The 24,242-nt window shown below is 40.2% G+C and overlaps 1 protein-coding gene across 1 annotated transcript in view; it reads right to left on the minus strand.

The window, feature by feature from the left end:
* The window catches only part of Trpm6 (transient receptor potential cation channel subfamily M member 6), a 178,923-nt gene that overhangs the window by 136,443 nt on the left and 18,238 nt on the right, over positions 1-24,242 (minus strand). The window contains exons 2-4 of the mRNA XM_021151275.3: positions 10,322-10,395; positions 5,799-5,837; positions 3,829-4,006 (exon numbers count right to left, since the gene is read on the minus strand). Of these exons, the coding sequence (XP_021006934.1) occupies positions 3,829-4,006; positions 5,799-5,837; positions 10,322-10,395 (291 nt within the window). The remainder of the gene's footprint in view (positions 1-3,828; positions 4,007-5,798; positions 5,838-10,321; positions 10,396-24,242) is intronic.

Here is a 24,242-nt window from a genome sequence, read left to right on the forward strand (position 1 = left end):
TCTGAGAGGCTCTACTCAGCAGCTAACTCAGATAGATACAGACACGCAGAGCCAAACAGTGAATGGAGCTTGGGAACTCTTACGGAAGAATAGGAGGAAGGTTGTGGGCCCTGAAATGGGTAGGAACTCCACAGGAAACCAACAGAGTCAACTAACCTGAACCCTTAGGGCTCTCAGACCCTGAACCACCAACCAAAGAGCATACACAGGTTAGACCTAGGCCTCCCTGCTCATATGTAACAGATGTGCTGCTTGGTCTTCATGTGGGTTCTGAACAACTGGAGCAGGGCCTATCCCAAAAGATTTTCCCTGTCAGTGGGGTATGTTCTTCTTACTGGGCTGCCTTGTAGGCCTCAGTGGGAGAGGATGTGCCTAGCCCCACAGAGACTTGATGTACCAGGGTTGGGGGGATACCCAGAGAGCCCCTACTTGCTCAGAGGAGAAGGGGACAGAGGGGAAGAATTATGGGAGAGGGTGACCAGGAGGGGGTTGTGAGTAGGGTATAAAGTGAATAAATAAAAAAAAAATAATAATATGCAAATGTAAAGCATAACTGTGTTCATCCTTGAGAATACAAATCGAAGCAAAGATCAGCAAAGTCATCTTGTAGAGTCTCTGATTCACTGCAGCTGCCTGACATTACAGGGCATGACTGCCTATAAGCACAAGTTCTGCACAGGGAAGTGAATTTGCCTTCTTCAAACAGAATTCCAAGCAACAAGTAGGAATAAGCCAGTGCAATGAAAAGAAAGGCTGGTATTAGGAAATCATGAATTCCAGGTCTATGCCAAAAGAAAACATGGGTAGAACTTTCCATACAAGCAAGTATAAGTTACCCCCAACAGACTCTAAAAGGATGACAGCAACTTAAAGCAGTTTACTGTTCATCTTTGAAGTTGCTACTATAGGACCACTTCATTTCATAATTAAAATATTAAAATTCTGACCAACAGCTATCATCACACATATGTAAAAGGAAGAATAGAAGGTTGGTCAGGATTCCATGTATGAGAGAAGCCACTGAACTGCCAGGCTTCACAGGACACTACAGTAGTAGGACCAACACAGACAGACCTTACTAGATGTTTTGTTGCTGGGAGAAGTGGGTGAGGGCAAAAGGAGCAGCCCAGGCTCCTGGGCTCCAGCTCCTCTCTCAGGTAAGCCTGTCTTCACCTCTAAATCTTTCCCATACTAGAAGATACTGCTTGTTGAATAAACATCTCTGAAGAACTAAGCTATTAGTACTGGCCTCTTCCAACAGAACACTTCTCTTATTTCTTTTGTAAGTAACTCATTCCCCCAGGTAGAGACAGATTCTCTCAAATTCTTTGTAGAATAAGGTGAGAGAGCTTTTGGGGAGGGAACTACAGTAAAAGAAAACATAAGATAATCTCTCTCAAGCTTTGTTGCCACTCAACATGAACCTGAGGGATAGAGGAAGCCTGGGCAGATGTACCATGCTGAGACATACAGTAAAATGCACTCCTGTAAACAACCCTATTAACATAAGGACAGCCAAAAGCTGAGCCTAAAGCAGTCTATTTGTAGGGGCTGAAGAGATGGCATGGGGGTTACAGGCACTGCCTGCTCTTCCAGAGAATGCAAGTTCTCAATTCCTAGAGTTACAACCATCTGCAACACCAGCTCCAAGAGACCTGATGCTCTTCTGACCTCCATGGGGTCCAGGCACACTTGAGATGCAAACATACACACAGGCAAAACATCTTTACACATACAGAAAAAAAACAAATTTTAAAAAAAGCTAATCGTCAGCAGACATGCCTAGCTATATTTTCAATTTTCCTGAATGCCCTTTGAGTTTTGTACAAGCCAACTAGCTGCTTCACTGGGGCCATTCACCTCATTCACCTTCAGATGCCAAGCTAAACACATGCATCGGTTTTGTCCACTTTTGAATGCCTTTCTCCTTGCATGCTGTGTCCTTTCATAGAAGGAGTTTTCACAGTCTCTCAAAGAACCTGTATTCCATTCTCATAGCATCCTCCACCTCTATGAGGCTTGTATAGTTATTTCCTATCACCACCCTCTACACAATACCAAAGTGTTAATACAGGAAACCTATTTTCTTTGGACTGTAGGAAGTCTATAGGCACACAGTAAGTAATGAATGCACAGAAAAAGGTATAGATGAAGGTGGTTAAGAATAAACAACACAATAATAGAGCCCTTGGCTTGCACATAAGATGTCTTGGGTTCTATCCCCAGTACTGCAACAAATAATAACAATGAGAGGAAGACAAACAGACAGACAGACATATAGACAGAGAGAGGACAAAGGAAGAAAGAAATAGCTCCGAGGTAAAGAGTGCTTGCTGTTCTTCCAGAGGATTCAAGTTCAGTTCTTAGCACCCACAGTAGGGTTACAACAGGCTTACAACAACTTGTAACTCCAGCTCCACAGTACCCAAAGCCCGCTTCTAGCCTCCACTGGTACCCCCACACATGTGTCATACACTTCGTATGTACACACACACAGACACACAAAAATAAATAAGTAAATATATTTTTAAAAAAACAACAAAAAGAAGAAGAACAAAACTTGAAGGAAAACTTGCACACAAGGCTCTCTAAGAATCAGCCTCCAAAAGGGATTGGAAAATGAGGGGGATTTTTCTGCTCTAAAACAGAAATAAGCATGAATAGTCAAACACAAGAGGATAAATAGCTATACATGTAGATTCCACTAGAACTACACTGCGACTTTAAGGAGAGGAACTGCTGTTTAAGTACAGCCTTCTGATAGTTGCCTGCAGAACATGACTGGCACTCAGCTTTCCTGAAGTTGCTCCACGTGGGAAATGAGCTACTAAGAAAACAGCACGTAATTAATGTTCCCAGAAGAGAATGCCCAAGGGAACGTGGACCTATTAACACTTTATGCTACAATTTGGATCTGCAGGATCCCCAAAAGCACATTGCTAATGGCCTACTCACCAGCCTGTGCCATTAATGGGAGATGGGAGAAGCTGGAGAAGGTGTTTACTAGTGGGAAGATGTAAGGTCCTTGGGGTGCACCCTGCAAGGATATTGTTACCCTTGTCCCCATTCCCTACTTATTCCAGGCTACTGTTAAATTCAGGCTGTGCCCTGCCCAAGATCACTGCATACTATGTAAAAGGATAGTGTTACGGGCTACACCTTGCCCTGAGAGATTCCATTTTACAAGCCTACTTGACTCCACTTTGCCTGTAAATGCACAGATAGGATGACTCTTCACCTTGCTGGCCACATAAACAGCACAAGAAACAGACTGATAAACTTACCCTAAAACTTAAAAAGGTCTCACTCTGTACATTTATAATGTTAACTGAGATGATATGAACTCATAATCGTATTAAAGTCATATCAAGAAAACTTAATTTTGAGAACTTATTAGATACACCAAGCTGAAAAGGGGACATAACAGCTTCACTTGGACTCCATAGTTCAGAAGTCACCTAGCAGTAAAAATAATGATTAAAGCTATTGACTTATTGATGTGCCATGTGTCCACCCTTGGTGTGTGTCAAAGGACTAGCAAGCAGAGAACTCATAACTGCCCTAGGAGCTTCAGCTCACCTCAGTCCGCACTGCTGCTATAACATATTAAACTTATCATCTGTTCACCTATCTCCACCTAGTCCTGTACCTGGGATGCAAACATTGCCTCTCATACCTAAGAGAAGACCAGGCTAGACTTAACAATAGATCAATGGTGTGGATCCCTTTTCAACAAAGCACATCATGTAGTGCTCTCTCTCCTTAGAAGTACAAGTGCAAGGTCTCTTTTGTTCAAAACTAGTGAGATGGTTTGGGTTATCAGCAAACCTTGGAGTGGTGGATATGTTCTCCATCTTGGAAATTAATGGTGCCGAAGGTATCTGTAGGGCTTTTCACTGTGTGCTTCTCCACAGACCACTGCTCATCCCTGTGGCCCTCAGTGACTGAGAGGTTCCAGGCAGGATCCAGCCCATGGTGTTCTTCAATCAGCCGGCCACAGTAACACCTAAACTCCAGAAAACAAGTCACTCAGAATAGAAAAATTGGTGCAATATTTCCAATCCTCGGATTGGTGTGTAGAAGTCACATATTAATAACACTTAAAGTGTCATGTTCAGTTCACTAATCTTGGCACCAAGCCTCTTTAACCTGTAAGCAATCTCTCCAGTCCCTGCTTCTACTTCTTAACAGTCTGTTAGCCATGTGATGAGAAAAGATCATAAATATGTATAATTAGGCTTTATTTCTTCTGTCCCTGTTTTTGTTGTTGTTGTTGTTGTTGTTGTTGTTTTGTTTGTTTGTTTGACTTTTTTTTCATGTGGAACCTTACCACAGTGCTTAGGTTAGACTTGAACTCCTAGTTTTGGACTGAAGTAATTCCTCTGCCTCAGCCTCCTAGTTAGTTAGACCACAGAAGGTGCCATCAGATGTGACTCCATCTCCTTTTAATTAAAAGTAGTTGGAGTGACAGAAACAAAAGCTTTTACTATTAATAAGGTATTTCAATATTCTTCATCCATCTTCTCCTGTCACTTTATAACTTTTTATTAATATACAGTATATATTTATATAATTTGTAAATAAGTAAATATATGTGTATACATATATGAATTCATATCCCAAAATGTTCATTGGTATGGTATACAGTAAAACTTGTGACGTCCACTCTATAAAGGCAGAAATCTTTATTATTAATCTAAATAATAAGTTTAAGGGCAGCCTAGGCTGTCTGAAAATCAAGAAAGAAGCCAGTAAGTCAAGTGTGACAAGGAGGAAATAAAATAAAATGTAGTGTTTCACACATGTTTTAGGTAGTAAAAGTTCTTGTCAAATATCTTAAGATGTTTCCATGTCTTAATAACTCAGGATTTCTATTATTTTTCAATAATATAATATGACCTATAATCTCAGCTACTGTTGATACTGAGACCAAAGAATTTGAAATTGGAGGCCACCCTAGGCAAGTTAGCAAAATTTCAAGACTGTCTCAAAATTTAAAAATATAAAAATCAAATAATTTAAAAGTTAAAGTTAACACTGGTTAAACTTACCAACTTTGGGATATTGTCAGAATCAAGGAAAGTTTATTTTGCTCTACTGACACAAAGGATCCACTTGCTGACACATAATTTAAAATATATGATAAAATTTGTATAGTTCTTCAGTCTATTGTGCAGTGTGAGTATTTTGCCTTTTATGCAAATTTAGCATGTGTAACTCATATGTCAAATACTTCAATGCATGCCCAACATAGAGCTACATTTTATCCAAATACAATGTGATAGAAAAATAAAATGTAATGTTTCATACATGTTTTAGGTAGTAAAAGTTCTTGTCAAATATCTTAAGATGTTCGCATGTCTTAATAACTCAGGACTTCTATTATTTTTCAAGTACCATGCTCAAGAAAGTCAAAAGAAAATGAATATACACACACACACCCCTTTTGTACTTCTATCCTTGGTAGAGGAAACTGACAGATGCCTTACTCTGAGTCCCTTAAATATCTATGACACATTTGTCATCCATTAATCAGCAGAGCTGTTTCTATTGACCCAGCCAGTACACGGGTGCCCAACTTTCCCCTCACCGTTCCATGGGTGTTCCTCCCCAAGCTGTGAGCTCCACTGAAGGGGCCAACATTCCCTGATAAAGAAGGCTGCTCTAAGATTTATGAGCTCTGAGCTCTCTGGCTAGAACTTCCAAAAAAGCTCTTGAGATTTGAAGAAACTCTCACAAGTACTTTTCAACACACTACCTTAATACAAAAAGGAATCAGATTTTTCAGAAAGTCTCACCTGACTAAATTGTGGCAGATTTGGCAGCCTGGAGTGCATCTGAGTCAAAGAAATAAAGTTATTGTTAGTTTACTAATCCTTCATGGTGTGAAAATTAAAATTTGCTAAGTATTCATGCATCATTTACTTTCCATGTCATTCCCTGTGTATAATTATACTGTAGAAACAATGAAAAAATTAATACAACATGAACATTGGTACCAAAAAAAACTAAATTTGAATACCATTGATTCAATGATTCTCCTGAGCCACAACTCTCACATCTAAAAATAATTTTAAACATTTTATGACCCCCCATAAGGTGATAAAAAAGATTATCTCAGCTAATATATCTGAAGTAGCTCATGCTACCTGATGCCCTGCAGTGTAGGCAATGAAAGTAGTATGTTAGTTACTTTGCTCGCTGCTGTGACAAAATCCCTAATAAAAGCTACTTAAGTAAGGAAGGCTTTATGTTGGCTCACAGTTTGAGGAGATACAGTCCGTCATGGTGGCCAGTCATGAAGGTGGGAGAGTGAGGCAGCTGCTCACACCGTGTCAGTTGTCAGGCAAGAGGAACAAAGATGCCCAACCTTTCTCCTTTTATTCATTCGGAGACCAGCCTCTGGGATGTGTACCAACCACATACTGGGTGGATCTTCCATCCTCACTTAAATGTCTCTGGAAATACTCTCATAAACACACCCAGAGGTGTGCCTCATTGATTCAGTAGGTGATCCTTAATTCAGTCAAACTGAAGCTGATGATGGAAATTAACCATAATAGGTAGGTATCATCATTATTGTTGTTATTACCATTGCTATTATAATTACTAAACAATGAAGATAACAGAGCTCTAGGAAATCAAGTAATAAAACATATTTTAAAATATTTTAAAGTCATAAAATAGGACCAGTGATGTAGGGTCAGTCGACAGAATGCTTGCCTACCACACCCAAGGCCTTGGGTTCTCTCACTAGTACCTCATAAACTGAGTATAATGACACACATGTATAATTCCTACACTCTAGAGGTGGAGTGAGGATGGTCAGAAGTTCTATAGCATGCTCTGTGACATATTGAATACAAGACTGTCCAAGCAGGGCTACAAGAGACCCTGGAGATAGATAGATAGATAGATAGATAGATAGATAGATAGATAGATGGATGGATGGATGGATGGATGGATGGATGGATGGATGGATGGATGGATGGATGGATGGATAGATAGATAGATAGATAGATAGATAGATAGATAGATAGATAGATAGATAGATAGATAGATATAGATAGACCTCTGTGTGTGTGTGTGTGCATGCATGCATGAGTATGCATATGTATGTTTGTGTGTATAACAATATCAAATTAAATACTGCTGTCGATCCACTTCTATCCCTGTCTAATGCCACTCTGTTTCATTAACACCGTTTTGTTGTAGCATTTTTATTTGTTTGCTTGATTTAGCTAGCTTGGTTAGTTTGTTTTGTTTACTTGCTTTGGTTAGTTTAATTTGATTTGCTTTGGTTTTGCTTGGCTTAGTTGGCTTACTTTGGTTTGGTTTAGTTTGTTTTAGGTGATTTTTGTTTGGTTAGCTTAATTTGCTTTGCTTTGCTTTGCTTTGCTTTGCTTTGCTTTGCTTTGCTTTGCTTTGCTTTGCTTTGCTTTGCTTTGCTTTGCTTTACTTTGCTTTGCTTTGACTTATTTGTTTAGCACAGTGCTAAGAATGGACTCCAAGGCCTTACACATGCTAGTCTCTGCCACAGAGCTCTAGACTCTCATCATTATGCATCATGACATCTCAAAGGCAAGGCCTCTATGTTTCAGTCTTCTTTCATATTCTATCCTACTTTTCTTGGCTGGGATGTCTATGAAGTCCTAGAATCCATCTCTAGTATCAAAATAAATCAATAAAAAAGTAGATAGATAGATAGATAGATAGATAGATAGATAGATAGATAGATAGATAGATAGATAGATAGATAAGGGTAAAATTGCTTTTCTTTTCTGGACATATATATATTGTATATATACATATAAATTTCAAATCTCTTGAAAAAAATCTTTCAAGATTTTGATGGGTATTTTATTGAATTTGTAAAATAAGTCAGGAGTTAATATATGTATAATTACTTTTATATTAATAATATATAAGTATATAATATATAACTAATAATAATAAAGCTTTTCTCTTTATAAGTCAGAAAAACTTCCAGGATTGAGTCATCAATGATCATATTTTCAATGTAAAGTATATTTTAAAAAACTATAGTTTTTCAAGAGGGAAAAAAGATATTGCTTATAAAAATCAGGAGAAGTATAACCTGCTTAGCACGGGACATTCTAACCTTCACTTCTATACCAGCCTTGATAAGAAGGAGAATAAGAAGTTAATCAAGCCTATTAGATTTGCTATCTTTTTAGGAGAAAAAAATATTAATAAAAGAGAGAAAATTTTGTTTGTGCTAAATAGTGAACTAGTTTTATTGTGTGAATCTGACCCCACCCCATCCCCAGGCTACTGTTTTGAATGCTTGAATTCCAGCCCCACAGCCCAAGGCTTATGGTGCTGTTTGAAGGCTTGCAGCCTTTAGGAGGTGGGGCCTGGCTGGCAGAAATATTTCACTTAATGGCAGGCCCTTGAAGGTAATGACTTACCACTCATTCCAACCACAGTTTCTGTTTTCTTGTCTAAGCAATGTAAACAGGATCTTGCCACACACAGGAGACAGAGTGGACAACCCTCCAAGTTGTACTGAGACCTTCTGAACTTGAAAGTCAAAATCAACCCTTCCTCCCTAAATGCTTCCTTCCCTAATTGCTTTCACCTGTTTTGTCACGTGGATGAGAAGTGGGAAATACACCACCATTTTCTCCTCATTATACTGACAAAAACACATAAAGCCATGCTTCTCGAGACTCTTACTAGAGCCCAAGAAAATGGAGTGTGTAAAGGAATGGCCATAGTCATCTATTACATTTTTTATAATGACATGAACATAGAGGCATGGGGGTTTTATCCTCTGTAAAATGTAGAAAGTCTTGAAACTTTCATAGAATTATGGTCAATGGAGCCAGGCATATAGCGTATGTCTGTAGTTCCAGCACCCACGAAGCTAAGGCAGAAGAATGGTGAATCTAAGGCCAACTGGAGTTGTATACAGACACCCTATCTTAAAATAAGTATGTATCTTTTCTCTGAAGCTGGGGATTGATGGAAGAGCCCCATGCACACTAAGTGAACGCTCTAACACTTAACATTCCACATCTAACATTCTCCTTGCGTCTTAGGATGTGTGGTTACACAGTTCATATTTGTCACTTTTCCTGAGGCCCAAGGAGCTTGTGAAGATGATTTTCCACTTGAAGTGAATGGAGTGACTTAGACCTCAGTCCGCTTTACACTATGCCTATGATCCCATCGCCTGACACTATAAAAGCAGAATGGAAAGGGGGGTAATGGAAAGGGGGGGGTGGAAACAGTGTTACCTTGGCATCCTATAAACATTTTATAAACAGGTGAAATGAGAATTTCCAATCACAGGGCTTACCAACCATAGGTAATTCAGTGAGGGTGGGACTAGTCAATGTTTAACGAAGGCATAGAACACCATTTTAATCCTTGCCAAAGAGTCTTACCATGTGCCCCATGTACCAATGACTTCTAAACTTTAAACACACATAAGGCCAATGGCATAAGGGAATCTAAAATAGACTAGCTACCCTAATTAAAATATTTCTCTTCTATTTCCCTATCAGTTTTCCACCAGGTCAATGACATCCAGTCCTAACCTCATGAACCTGATTACCCTGAGGAATTTTCTGTAGACCTTTCTTTCCCCGTTTCTCACCAGCTGCCTTGCTGACCTTTGTCCTACAAGTAGAGTTTCCATAGGGTTGTCCAGAACTCAGAGTTCTCTAACTCAGCCCTGCCGCCCACAATCTACATACACACAAAGCCCCCAGAGGAAAACATAATTCAGTCTGGTGACTCCTTGGATCTCTGCAGTCTCCCTAATGTGTCCCCACCAATCATCATTTCCCATGGATACCTTACTTGCGATAAAGAACGGTCACGAAATTTTGAATATTTAATGTGTAGAGAGTAAAAATTATTTGTCCAAGCTTGGGTTACAGCCTTGTACTCCTATGACACCTGTCCTGCCTCCAAGAGGAAGCACATGGAGTGCTGTCCTGCAGTACCACATGGAATGGAATCCACCACAGTCTAGTGCTGTTAGGACATGTAGTTTTTTCCTCCTTTGAGTTGATTGCTTCTTTAAATAGACCTTTGACAGGAACATATTGGGGATAGGTACTGGAGCTGTTGCGAGGTAACTGACAAAAGTCCCTTCTCTTACTGAGTTTTCTACAATATCCATGGCATGTTTTTATGGAGTTACGGAAGAAATGCATTGAAATGAATAAACACACTCACTTCATAAATATCATCAAAACCTCTACATAAGTGATATTTCTAAATTTCTTCAAACAGCACTCAATGTAATGTTGCTTTAAAAAAAAAAGAATATAATTAAAAACTGTACCTGTGAGGGTCTTTTGAGCTGGGTATGAATTTGTTACACTCTCTCTTGTAGAATACCCCTTCGATCCAGGATTTCTGAAACAGAGCAAAACATAACCTGTGATCTGTTTGAATGAAATGAGAGTGTGGTGTAGCTATGATAATTTAGGTAGGAAGGATTTGCATAAGTATCATGATATTCATTAAAATACCAAGACGAGGGGCTGAAAACATGGCTCAGTTGGTCAGGTGCCTGTTGTACAAGCATGATGCTTGAGTCCAGATCTCTAACACTCAGCAGAAAAACCAGGTGTGTACCTGTAATCTGTGCTCTGGGAGGCAGAGCAAAGAAGATCACTGAGGCTTACAGAAAGCTAATCTAGCTGACTTGGGCATAGAGGAAGACACCAATGTCAGTCGCTGTCTCCCCATGCACAACCACTCATGTGTGCATACACACACAAACACACACACACACAGCCAAGACCTAACCAAAATAGCACTCAGCATTCAGCAGCATCTATAGTCAAATGGTCACACAAAATACAAAATTAATTCACGCAGAATCTCATCTTGAGTAACAAGATCTTAGTAAAGCTGTAACTCATGTTCCCTTAAACCTGCTATGACTCACTTCCATATCTTGTGCCATAATCCTGCCACATGATGCTCTCAATACTTTAAACTTATCACTTATAAAATCCCAATGTGGCTATGGTGTCAAAAGGCTGGAAAGCATATGAAGGAACAGTTGTGATCTTGAAAATTTCTTTAGATAGTCTGGGAGCACAGCTTCCCATTGGCAGCATCACTTCATGGTATAAAACCTACATGGGGAATTGAGATTCACTCTTCCTTCTAACAAAGTGCCTTCTAGTCTACAAAATTCGAGTCATATCTAACCTTTGAATGCATAAACTGCATTCAAAGTCTGGAAACAGAAGACTATGGGACTACCATTGAACCCAACTAACATATATGCTTGGCTTTGTTAAAGTATGAAAATATATTTTGATTTATTTTATTTATTTGTTTTAAGATTTTTTTTTAGTGTGTAAAATTGTTTTGCCTGCAGATGAGTATATGCGCTACATGTGTTTAGCTACTGCAGGAAGCCAAAAGATGGTATCAGATCCCCTGGAACTGGAGTGGTGAACCACCATGTAGGTTCTGAAAACTGAAACCAAATGCTCTGAAAGACCATCAAATGCTGTTGCCACAAGCCAACTCTCCAGCTCCATCATATGAAATATTTTGATGCCATATGGCCTAACATTAGAAGTGTGGGTATAACTTTAGACATCCATACAAACTATAACAGAATGGGAGGGATATACTCTTATTCTAAGTGGGCTTATTCTGAGAGTTTACTACTGAATACAACAAAGATGACAGACTCTAGCTCTTAATCAGAAGAGAGAAGAGGGCAGTTGGATCTTGTGCATTTTAACATCTATATCCATTTAAACAAATCTTCCCAAATGAAGGCCAGGGTCACCTTAAGTCTGTCTATCCTCCTATCCCTTTTGCACAGTCTAAAACTATTTTTTATGTATTAAGTAGCACTCAACAAATTGGGGAAACCACAGAAAATGTAAATCTGAAAAAAATCCAAAGTCATACAACTTAAAATGAACTAAATGGACATGAGCTCACTGTGTCTATTATGACAATCATTTAGAATCCTTAAGCCCCATCTCTATTAGAAGCATTAACCTCTACAAACATATTAAATGTCTAATTTTTCTGAAGCGTCCACAAAAGTGCTACAAAGGCACTAATGTCCTCAAAGAATCCCTCCTCACTCTGAATTTTGAAATGTATGGATATACTAAATAACTGAAAAGTCCTTTGGAGAGGCCTCCATGCTGAACACTGGGACTTCTGTAGATTCCTGATATTAAGAAAAGTAGGAAGAAACAGGGAAAGAAGCCTAGCCTGATATAGCACCTCATATGTACACTTGACTAGTGATATAGCACCTCATATGTACACTTGACTAGTGAAGAGAACTGTAAACCAGCTACATGAAGACTCAACTAGCATTGCCACTACTTCAGATGTGGAGGTGGCACGATCAACTCATCCCAAGAGTTTGAGACCAGATTGGGCAGCACAGCAAGATGCTCTCTCCAAATACAGGTATATATGTAAATAAATAAACAAATAACTGGCTGCAAAGATGGGCCCCAGTTTAGGAGTTTCTATAAACACACTAAGCAAGCTGAGCTCAGCCTATTCCTTTTTTAAAATATTTATTCCTAGTTTTCATGCATGTGAGTGTTTTGCCTGCATGTATGTAAGCACACTGCATGTGTGTCAGGTGCCCCCAGAGGCCAGAAGAGGGCTCTGGAACTGGAGTCATGGACAGTTGTGAGTAGTCATGTATGTATGGGGATTCAATTCCAGGTTCTCAGAGAGCAGTCATTGCTCTTAACTGCTGAGCCACCTCCCCATCCCCCTCAGCCTGTTCTTTTCAAGGACTAGATAACAGCTCTGTGATCAGACTTTCTGACCAGAGCACTTAATTTTTTCATATCATTTTGTTCATGTGCAAAAATAAAAATAATAGCCAAGGCCAGCTCATCTGGATACATAGCTCAGTGGTAGAGTGTGTGCTTATCATCAGGGTTCAATCCTAGCACAAAAATAAATAGTTGGAATAGTATTCCATCACAGATCTATTGGGAAGTTTGGCCCTTGAAAACTTATATTTCTTCCAAGGTCATATTAGATCTTCCAAGGTCTTGATAAGCCTTAGCTATCATAATTAGTCATACCACAGGTTAAAATTATATTTAGGTTGCTAGCAACTCAACTCCTATGTATTTTTGCCACAGAAACAATGTGAGACTCTCTAAATCTCCCTCACAGGACTCCTCATAATATGACATAATGGCCTAGGGGTCCACTTTCTCCTTAAACTCCGGGAGATGTAGATCTAGTGCCAGTCATTTATGTTGCTCCAGTCTCCAAGCCAAGAATTGTTGAATGAACAACAAAATGGATATATTCAAAATAGACCTGCAGGAACCATTGTAGAGAATTTTCCTTTCAAAGGTACAACCAGGAAGCCTGTGATAGAAAAAAAAACATAGAAACTTTCTTCCTGCTGTAGCCCAAAAGTATAGCAAAGGCCTCTAATCCCAGTGTTCAGGAAGCCAGAGCAGAAGGGAGGATAGTTCAAAGCCTGACTGGCTCACATAGTGAAAATAAGATGCTGTAACTGCCTCCTTAGAATGGATACCTTTCCGTTCTTTCTTTTTCTTTCTTTCTTTCTTTCTCTCTCTCTTTCTTTCTTTCTTTCTTTCTTTCTTTCTTTCTTTCTTTTCTTCCTTCCTTCTTTCATCCATTTTCATTTGAACTTGAAGGAAGAAAAGGCAGAGCAGAAACAGTATTGACCTAAGTTCCCTTCATCCTAAGGTACAATTAAGTTTTACATTCAATCTTAGGCCTGAGGTAAAAGTGGAGAAATACAAAGAAACATCAAGAGACCAGCCCTGCAGTAGCCACCATCCATGATCAGGCCTAGCTCGCTGTACTGGTTTCCTCTTTGCTGTACTGGTGAATGAAATACATACAGTCACATGCCTGGCAAAGGCTCTACCACTGAGCCACACTCCCCTCCAGATGGAGTGTTTTCAGAACACAGATTCTCTCAGGAGAATCTCTGAAAAGACAGTCTCAGAGGAATCCCTTCGTTTTTAAACCCAGCTCATTTGTTTTAACGTCCATGGGACTAAGTGGCTGGGATAACAGGAAGCAAAGGAATAGATCATTTATATTCTTCATAAATTTTTATACCATCAAAAAAGCTCACAAAACCTTGCCAATGAAGATGAGTTCCTCCCACTTTGATCTTGCCTGTTCTACACACAGCACAGCAACAAGGTTTAGCTACACACCTTCTGTTACCTTTCTTTGCTAACTTACTTATGACCTACTTTAAAGGAAGATACTATGCACCATAGATACAAGGCAGGAGCACTGGGTTTGCCTAGCATGTCCAAGACCCTGCATTCCAAACCCAGGATCTCCAAAAGAGAAGAGAAAAGAGCATCCTCTGGACTAGAGCACTGCAACAGTAGATAAAGCACTTGCCCATGAAACAATGAGGTCTGAGGTTCAAATCCCCACTATCCACATGGTGTGTGCGATGGCCCACCTTGTACTCCCAGCATGCTGTGGGCAGAGACAAGGGGTCCCTGGAACAATCTATGTGGCTAGACTACTGGTATGAGTGTGTTCCGAGGTCAAGTGAAAGACCCTGCCTCCAACTGTAAGATAGCAAGCAATCAAGATGCCTGATATCAACCTCCAGCTGCCATATGCACAATCACACAAGGGTTAGCAGCAATGGCAGTGACCTCCCACATATAATAAATTTGCAAACACACACACACATACACACACACACACACAGGGTGGAAGGCTAGGACAAGTAGAAAGAGGAGAGCACAGAGGAAAGGAGGGAGACACAGAGACAAGCAGGGAGGCAGGGACCAGTCCTTGTGGAGTCTACTTAAAGAATCTATTATCTTGGAAATAACAATTTATAGGAAACCATAAGAATGGCTCATATGAAAAAATATTAATTTCAGACCTCATCAGGAAATTTGATGATTTCTTTGTAGGATGTCTCCCTTAGAGCAATTCCTTCTTTCAAACTAAGCATCCCACATATGAACCTTCTCCAAGTTCAGGGAAGACTGGTCACATTGGGAGAATTAACTCTGGGAAGTGTTGTACATATTTTGTATGAAATCTGCAAGGATACCTCACCTGACTCAATAAGTACAAGAGAAACAATCTCAGAAAAGTAGCATCCAAACTCAAGACATCCAGGAATTTCATTTCTGTCCCACCAATACTACCATGGGGAATGTTTATGGATTTCCCATTAAATATTATTCCCAGGAGGCAGGATTTAGCAATACACATGGAAAGAAAACATTGAAGTACTTTATTCTTTTTTTTGTTTTTTGACAGTAAAGGTGAGCCATTTTTTGTAATTTTTTGTAACAACCCTATATAAGGGAATGTTAGCCAAATAACCCACAGATCACTAAAATGCATTTTTTTTTTCCGAGTGAGTGAACATTATTTAATCAAGCCATCCCACTTAAGCGCCACTCAAATTTTGGCATTTTGTTTACATAAAATGCATTTTTTCTGTGTTAAAGATGTTAGGCAAACCCTATAGGTGGAACAACAATATGAACTAACCAGTACCCCGGAGCTCTTGTCTCTAGCTGCATATGTATCAAAAGATGGCCTAGTCAGCCATCACTGCAAAGAGAGGCCCATTGGACTTGCAAACTTTATATGCCCCAGTACAGGGGAACCCCAGGGCCAAAAAGGGGGAGTGGGTGGGTAGGGGACTGGGGGAGTGGGTATGGGGGACTTTTGGGATAGCATTGAAAATGTAAACGAGGAAAATACCTAATAAAAAAATAAATTAAAAAAAAAGATTTTAGGCAAAAATCATGTAGAATTTCTGAATGAATTTCTAGACTATATGAACTCATAGGTAAATAAGCAATACATTTTTGTGCACTTCACATGGTCAAATGAGGGGTTAGCAACAATGGCAGTGACCTCCCACATATAATAAATTTGCAAACTGAAGCGACACCATGCCCCTTCCTGACTCTCATTACATTACTTAAAACTCTCAAGCCCTCAAGATTTCAAAAATCCAGTTGCTAAATATCACGGAAAATTAACTTTTTCTCAGTGACCACACGAGGTTGTACCATCTCTGAAGGACTAAAAATGCAAATGTAAAGACACTTAGAATCTTGGGGAATGCCCAGTCGTTTTGATAAGAAAACAAGAGGAAATAAAACCCTCTTTTATTCCTTTTTTTACAAGTGTTCTTGGATAATTAAATGTAAAGCTTTAAAGGGAATGCCAGCATATCTATTGCATAACAGTTCTAACCTGTTAAGACTTTCCAGGCAGCTGCATGAAAGGCCCTCCCACATCCAAGAAGCAAAGTACCTCCAAGTGCATCGTCTATGGGCTCAAGACCAAGCTGAGGAGCCTATGCACTACTGGAAAGTGATCAACCACTGAGCTGCATCCTGGTTCCTACAGATGGTCTTTGTTTATACCTCCAACAATTGCATCAAACTCCCCAGAATGTTAGTAAGGTTACACCCATGTCTATTACCTAGTCTAAGACACACTTTCTGGGAACCCCTGGCTGTGTTGTTTTCTATATTGCTATGACAAATACCTGACTAAACAACTTCTGGGGGAAAGTTTAGTTCTGACTCACAGTTTCCAAAGTGTTAGCCGACCACAGAAGGAAGGCAGGGAAAGCAGGAGCACAGAGGTCCTAGCCATCCAGATGGCACAGGAAACACACAGACGTCAAGCTGAAGCCAGAGATGGACCTTACCTTCAAGGTCCACCCAAGTAATCTATTTCTACTAGCTAAGCCATGTATCCCAAAACAACTTCACCGCCACCAAAACAATGATGCCCTAGGATCTCCAGCATCATTGGGAACTAAATGTTCACGTGGTCTGTAGAGGGGAGTGTTACATTCAAAATATAACACCTATAATATTGTATGTTTAAAATAATCAACTGAAAGCTAAACTTAAAGGAAACACGACTGTCTAAGGAATTATATTGGATATTTCAGGATAAGTGTTATTCATCATTATCCACAGAAATACCTGTTTTTGGTGTAGCCCAACAGAAAGAACACAAGGACTTTGCTTCTTAAAGTTTGGTTCATCTGGACATGGTGCACTGGTTTGTCAGTCTGGCACTCAGGAGGCTGAAGCAGGAGGACTGCCAAGAGTTCCAGGCCGTCTTGGGCTGAACAGTGTAAACCTATCTCACATTTTGGGGAGAGGGCAGATAACTGGACAAATTCAAAATCTCTTTTAAAAGCAAAACAGGATGGTTCATGCCTTTAAATCCAATAGTCAGGAGGCAAAGGCAGGTGAATCTGTGAGTCGGAGGGCAGCCTGATGTACAAAGCAAGTTCAAGACCAGTCAAGGCTATATGGAGAGATCCTGGTTCTAAATAAATAAATATATGTATAAACCAAACAAACCCTCCTCTAAAAGAATAAAAGAAAAGAACCAAGTATAGTTGCTTATGCCTGTAATACTAGTCCTCAGAGGCTAAATCAGGAGGATCACTGTAGGTTCAAGCCTAGCCTGTGCTACACAATGCATTTTAGGAAATCTATAGAAGCATATTTAAATATATAGATATATACAAGTAAAATCTCCAATGCCAGGAATGGTTTATATCTTGTTGGACAAAGAGGCCCATGATCACTGCAAACATCACATTCTATTGCCAAGACAGATTGCTCTCCACAACCTGATGGAAAAGCCCTCATGCCAAAGACACTTAACTTGTGTCCTTGAATATGGAGACATTGAGCTAGTGCCCAGCTAGAAGCTTGACCCCTACTGAATAACATTCATGGTGCTAAATGGTTCTCTGCATGCTACTGGAGGAGAAAGGTAGTCATCAATATCTCCCAGTACAAACCCTGAGACATAACCAGTGACCTCCCTGTAAGATACATTGGTACAATAGTGGCATAAATGTTATGGGTGCAACCAATGGCATAGATAGGTCATGGGCCTAGAAGAAAATGTACTATTATTCAGCTAAAGGAACATAGCAATAAAATGACTCCCAATGATGTTCTCTATGCCCATAGACTAGTGTCTTGCTCAGCCACCATCAGACAAGCTTTCTCCTTCAGTAGATGGAAACAAATACAGGGACCCACAACTGGACAATGTACAGAGTAAGAGACCCTGGCACACTCAGTCCTAAATGAAATGTCTTCATCACACTCCTCCACTCAGGGCTCAGGGGACCTTGCGAACAGAAGAAAGATTGTAAGAGCCAAACACGATAATTGACTCCAAGGAAACAGTATCTTCCAATACATGAACCCACAGAGACTGTGACAGAATGCCTAAGAGCTGCACAAATTCAAGCCAGATAGAGTCTCAGCCTTGATGGGGGAAAAATGGGGTCCCAACCCTAACCAAGAAGCTATTTGCAAATAATACCTGCTGGTAATGAAATAATCAGTTTTCTACCCTGGAGTGTCGCTGGGTATATTAACTATACTCTAGGGCAGGTCCCATGGCCAGATGTAATTGGCCAAGACAAAACAAACTCCATGGTTTTCTCTGAATGTTTAGTTTCATTTTGTCTTATTGGTCTTTTAAGAGTTCTGATTCTCATTTTTGTGTTTTGTGGGAAGTTTTGGTTTCAGTTGTTTGTTTTTGCTTTGTGGATTTTTTTAAAGAGAAGGAGTAAAAGACCATGAAATTGAATGCGGACAGAAGTGGGAGCCGGGAAGAACTGGAGAAGGGGAAATTAATCAAAGTATATTATATGAAAATGCTTTCATTAAAAATCAGAAAGTATTCTCATGACTATATTGATAGTTCAGCAGGTAAAGGACATGCCACCGCCTGGCAACCTGAATTCAGTGCCCCAGACTCACATGGAGAGGAACCCACAGGTTGTCTTCTGACTGCTACTCACATACTGTGGCATGTACATACACACATAAATAAATACATATTGTAAAGTTTTTTTTTAATGTGGATGTTTTGTTTTCATTCCTCATCAGTAACTGCTCATGTAGAAAAGCAATGTTTTCTGTAGACTAATACACTCAAAACTATTAAGGATCCTTGAACAATTTTATTGAGTTAACTGGTATTGACCACAGTGACTAAAGAATTCAGCAATGTTCTTGTTAAGATGTTAAAAAAAACAAAGGCAAAAACAAAACACAACAAAACCATGTGGTCAGAGAAGGGCAAAAAAAAAAAAAAAAAAAAACCATAGAAACAAAATCTAAGTTTAAGGTACAGGAGAAAGTGCTCAGAGACTAAATAAAAAACCATTCTTATCCACAATGGTGACTTGATGCCTGAATTCAAAGCAGGTGTTTGTCTCAATAAAAGTAGGTATAGTCAGTCAGCTATTGGATGGAACACAGGGCCCCCAATGGAGGAGCTAGAGAAAGTACCCAAGGAGCTAAAGGGGACTGCAACCCTATAGGTGGGACAACAATATGAACTAACCAGTACCCCCCCCCCCAGAGCTCGTGTCTCTAGCTGCATATGTAGCAGAAGATGGCCTAGTCAGCCATCATTGGGAAGAGAGGCCCCTTGGTCTTGCAAACTTTATATGCCTCAGAACAGGGGAACACCAGGGCCAAGAAGTGGAAGTGGGTGGGTAGGGGACCAGGGCGGGGAGAGCATATGGGGGACTTTTGGGATAGCATTTGAAATGTAAATGAAGAAAATACCTAATAAAAAACATTTTTAAAAAGAGAATTCTCACCTGAGGAATACCGAATGGCAGAGAAGCACCTGAAAAAATGTTCAACATCCTTAATCATCAGGGAAATGCAAATCAAAACAACCCTGAGATTCCAGCTCACACCAGTCAGAATGGCTAAGATCAAAAATTCAGGTGACAGCAGATGCTGGCAAGGATGTGGAGAAAGAGGAACACTCCTCCATTGTTGGTGGGATTGCAAGCTTGTACAACCACTCTGGAAATCAGTCTGGCAGTTCCTTAGAAAATTGGATATAGTACTACCGGAGGATCCAGCAATATCTCTCCTGGGCATATATCCAGAAGATGTCCCAACCGGTAAGAAGGACACATGCTCCACTATGTTCATAGCAACCTTATTTATAATAGCCAGAAGCTGGAAAGAACCCAGATGCCCCTCAACAGAGGAATGGATACAGAAAATGTGGTACATTTACACAATGGAGTACTACTCAGCTATTAAAAAGAATGAATTTATGAAATTCCTAGCCAAATGGATGGACCTGGAGGGCATCATCCTGAGTGAGGTAACACAATCACAAAGGAAGTCACACAATACTTACTCACTGATAAGTGGATATTAGCCCAAAAACTTAGGATACCCAAGGTATAAGATACAATTTGTTAAATGCATGAAACTCAAGAAGAACGAAGACCAAAGTGTGGACACTATGCCCCTTCTTAGAATTGGGAACAAAACACCCATGGAAAGAGTTACAGAGATAAAGTTTGGAGCTGTGACAAAAGAATGGACCATCTAAAGACTGCCATATCCAGGGATCCATCCCATAATCAGCTTCCAAACGCTGACACCATTGCATACACTAGCAATATTTTGCTGAAAGGACCCAGATATAGCTGTCTCTTGCGAGACAATGCCGGGGCCTAGCAAACACAGAAGTGGATGCTCACAGTCAGCTATTGAATGGATCACAGGGCCCCCAATGGAGGAGCTAGAGAAAATACCCAAGGAGCTAAAGGGATCTGCAACCCTATAGGTGGAACAACATTATGAACTAACCAGTACCCCAGAGCTCTTGACTCTAGCTGCATATGTATCAAAAGATGGCCTAGTATGTCGTCACTGGAAAGAGAGGCCCATAGGACTTGCAAACTTTATATGCCCCAGTACAGGGGAATGCCAGGGCCAAGGTGTGGGAATGGGTGGGTAGGGGAGTGGAGGGGGAGTGTATTGGGGACTTTTTGGATAGCATTGGAAATGTAAATGAGGAAAATACCTAATAAAAAAGATTAATTAAAAAAAAGTAGGTGTATTATTACAAAAGTAGGAAATCTCAGCAAAATACTTCCTTTATTATTAAAACTAAAAACAAACTGGAGAGGGTGACAATCTTGTCCATGATTGCCAAACTGAATGAGAGATGCAGAAATTGGAAGGAAATGGCTAGGTAGGAGATGTTCTGGGAAAAACCAACAATAATGTAAACAACAGTCATATGTGCACAGATACAAATGAACACATGTATGTCTATACCCAAACACACATACACACACATGAGTGGCCACTAAGTCAACATTATAATCCAAAATCCTACATTAACATAGCCTTTCATGTGTGCCAAGATGTGATAAATATTTTGGTTTTTTTAGATAAAATAATATTCATAACTGCATAGCTAATACCAATAATTCCTCCATTATGCAGAAAACAGACTTTATCTAAAACAGTGTTTCTCAACCTTGGGGATTTCACAGGGGTCAGATATCAGATATCCTGCATATCAGATATCCTGCATATCAGATATTTGTATTATGATTTATAACAGCAAAATTACAGTTTTATGAAGTAACAATGAAATAATTTTATCTGTCTCTATCTTTGTCTATCTCTATTTCTCCATCTCTCTCTCTGTCTACTCTCTGTTCCTATATCTATCTATCTATCTATCTATCTATCTATCTATCTATCTATCTATCTATCTCTGTCTTATGATTGTGGACCGGATGTAAGCTCTCCACTACTGCACAGGACCTTGCCATAATTGTCATGGATTCATCCTCTGGAACTATAAGCCCCAATAAACTTTTTTCTATAAATTGGTCATGGTCCTTTGTCACAACAGTAGAAAAGTAACTAAGACATAATGAAAAGAACCCACCAAATTTCAGACAGATTGAGAGCATTCATAGCATCCTATTGGACACTGCAGAGGGAATACATCTTCTTGCTACATAATAAACACAAACAACTCTTAAAATGAATTCTAAAATAGGGATCTCTAAATTACTACATCTACAGCTATCTGCACTCAAGGAACAGGAATTTGAGGTAAAGGATAAGACGTGGAAAGGAAAAAAGCACTAAAACAGACTCACTCTCTTCTCTAGGCTACAAGTGACTCCAGACAGCAAAACATATGTATGAGTCTGTTTAAAAGATTATTTTAGGACTGGAGAGATGGCTCCATGGTTAAGAGCACCAACTGCTCTTCTGAAAGTCATGAGTTCAAATCCCAACAACAAGATGATGGCTCACAACCATCCTTAATAAGATCTGATGCCCTCTTCTGGGGTGTCTGAAGACAGCTACAGTGTACTTACATAATAATAAATAAACAAATCTTTAAAAATTTTAAAAAAAGATTATTTTATAATTAACTCTATGTTGTGTGAGGATGGGAAGCCCACAAAGGCCAGAAGAGGGCATTGGATCCATGGAGCCAGGGTTCCAGGCAGTTTAGCCACCTAATGTAGGTTCTTGGAAGGAAGCATGGGGCCTCTGAAAGAGCAGCAAGAGATCTTAACAAGTGAACCAAATCCCCAGGACAAAGTCTATAAATCTTCCTCTTCCTGGGTAAATAAGCCCAGGGGCTATTATTATTTTCCAATAACAAACTTCCATGCCCATTAATCTGCTGCACAGAGATACTCTATCTCCACTTTAACAATAATGATTAAAGATGCCTCAAACCCTCTACAACTATGTTGTCACATAGCAATAAACAAACCAAAAAGATAGTTATAAATGTTATAATGTCACACACCTTTAGTTCTTACACCCCACGTTTCCATGCTGGAATAGGCTAAAGCAAGTCTTGCCAACTTTTCAGAGGTGGGGGCTTCTTTTGTTCTCCCAGTGCCAGAGGTCAAACCCAAGCTTCACATAGGTCATGTAGACTTCACATATACTCTACTTCTGAGCTATCTCCCCAAAACATACCTTCTAATAGGTAATGCATAAATAGTACAGAATCCACAAAAGACCATAGACGCTCGTGTGAAACTAAACTGTCCATCTCATTTCTGTAACCTGGCCCACAGTTTCCCTTTCAGAGCTAAGCTCTGTTATGCTTCAGTGAACATTCTGCCAAAGCTATTCTGTGCACCTATAAATCTACAACAAAAAAATTTTCACATAAATATGTGCCCCTCCCTTCCGGTCAGCGCCAGGACTGGGTCACCTTGGGCACGGAGTTGGCAGACACCCCCAATGTCCCCTAGAGGACTCTCCACGCGATCTGAGGACCACCTGTGAGTGGAACACAACTTCTGTTCCAATCCAATCGTGCAGGACCTAAGACAGCATTAGAAAAGCAAGAAACCCGGCCTGACCAAGGTCAAAAGTCCCTTCCGGTCAGTGCCAGCACTTGGTCACCTGGGCGCAGAGTTGGCGGACACCCCCAAGGTCCTTAGAGGACAGCTTCTGAGACAGACCCCGTTTCAGGCTCCAGACATCCGGGCACCTTCCCTGCCAGAGGAGAGGTGTCCGCCCTGACCGGGAGGGCTTTGCCAGAGCAACTGGGGGAGCCTTATTAGTTTCCGGTTCCCTCTGAGACTAGTCTGTGCAGGTGAGAGTGTGGACTACAGAAGCTAACAGCTTCTGTCACAGGCCAAAGCTTCTGGGACAGGTCCTGTTTCGGGCCTTCATCTTCTGCCAGGAGGCAGGTCCGAATGCCAGATATCTGTGCACCTTCCCTGTAAGAGGAGAGCTAGCCTGCAAAGACTGCTCTGACCACTGAAACTCAGAGAAGAGAGCTAGTCTCCCAGGTCTGCTGACAGAGGCTAACAGAATCACGAGAGGAACAATCCCTAACCAGAGACAACTATAACAACTAACTCCAGAGATTACCAGATGGCGAAAGGCAGACATAAGAATCCTACTAACAGAAACCAAGACCACTCACCATCATCAGAACGCAGCACTTCCACCTCGCCCAGTCCTGGGCACCCCAACACACCGGAAAAGCTAGACCCAGATTTAAAAGCATATCTCATGATGATGGTAGAGGACATCAAGAAGGGCTTTAATAACTCACTTAAAGAAATACAGGAGAACACTGCTAAAGAGTTACAAATCCTTAAAGAAAAACAGGAAAAAACAACCAAACATTACCTGTTTGGAAATGAACAAAATCATACTAGACCTAAAAAGAGGAGTGGACACAATAAAGAAAACCCAAAGTAAGGCAAAGTTGGAGATAGAAACCCTAGGAAAGAAATCTGGAACCATAGATGCGAGCATCAGCAACAGAATACAAGAGATGGAAGAGAGAATCTCAGGTGCAAAAGATTCCTTAGAGAACATCGGTACAACAATCAAAGACAATGCAAAATGCAAAAAGATCCTAAC

The sequence above is a fragment of the Mus caroli genome, unplaced genomic scaffold (genome assembly GCF_978045245.1).
Source record: "Mus caroli unplaced genomic scaffold, Mus_caroli_1 scaffold_20, whole genome shotgun sequence".
NCBI classification, from domain to species: domain Eukaryota; kingdom Metazoa; phylum Chordata; class Mammalia; order Rodentia; family Muridae; genus Mus; species Mus caroli.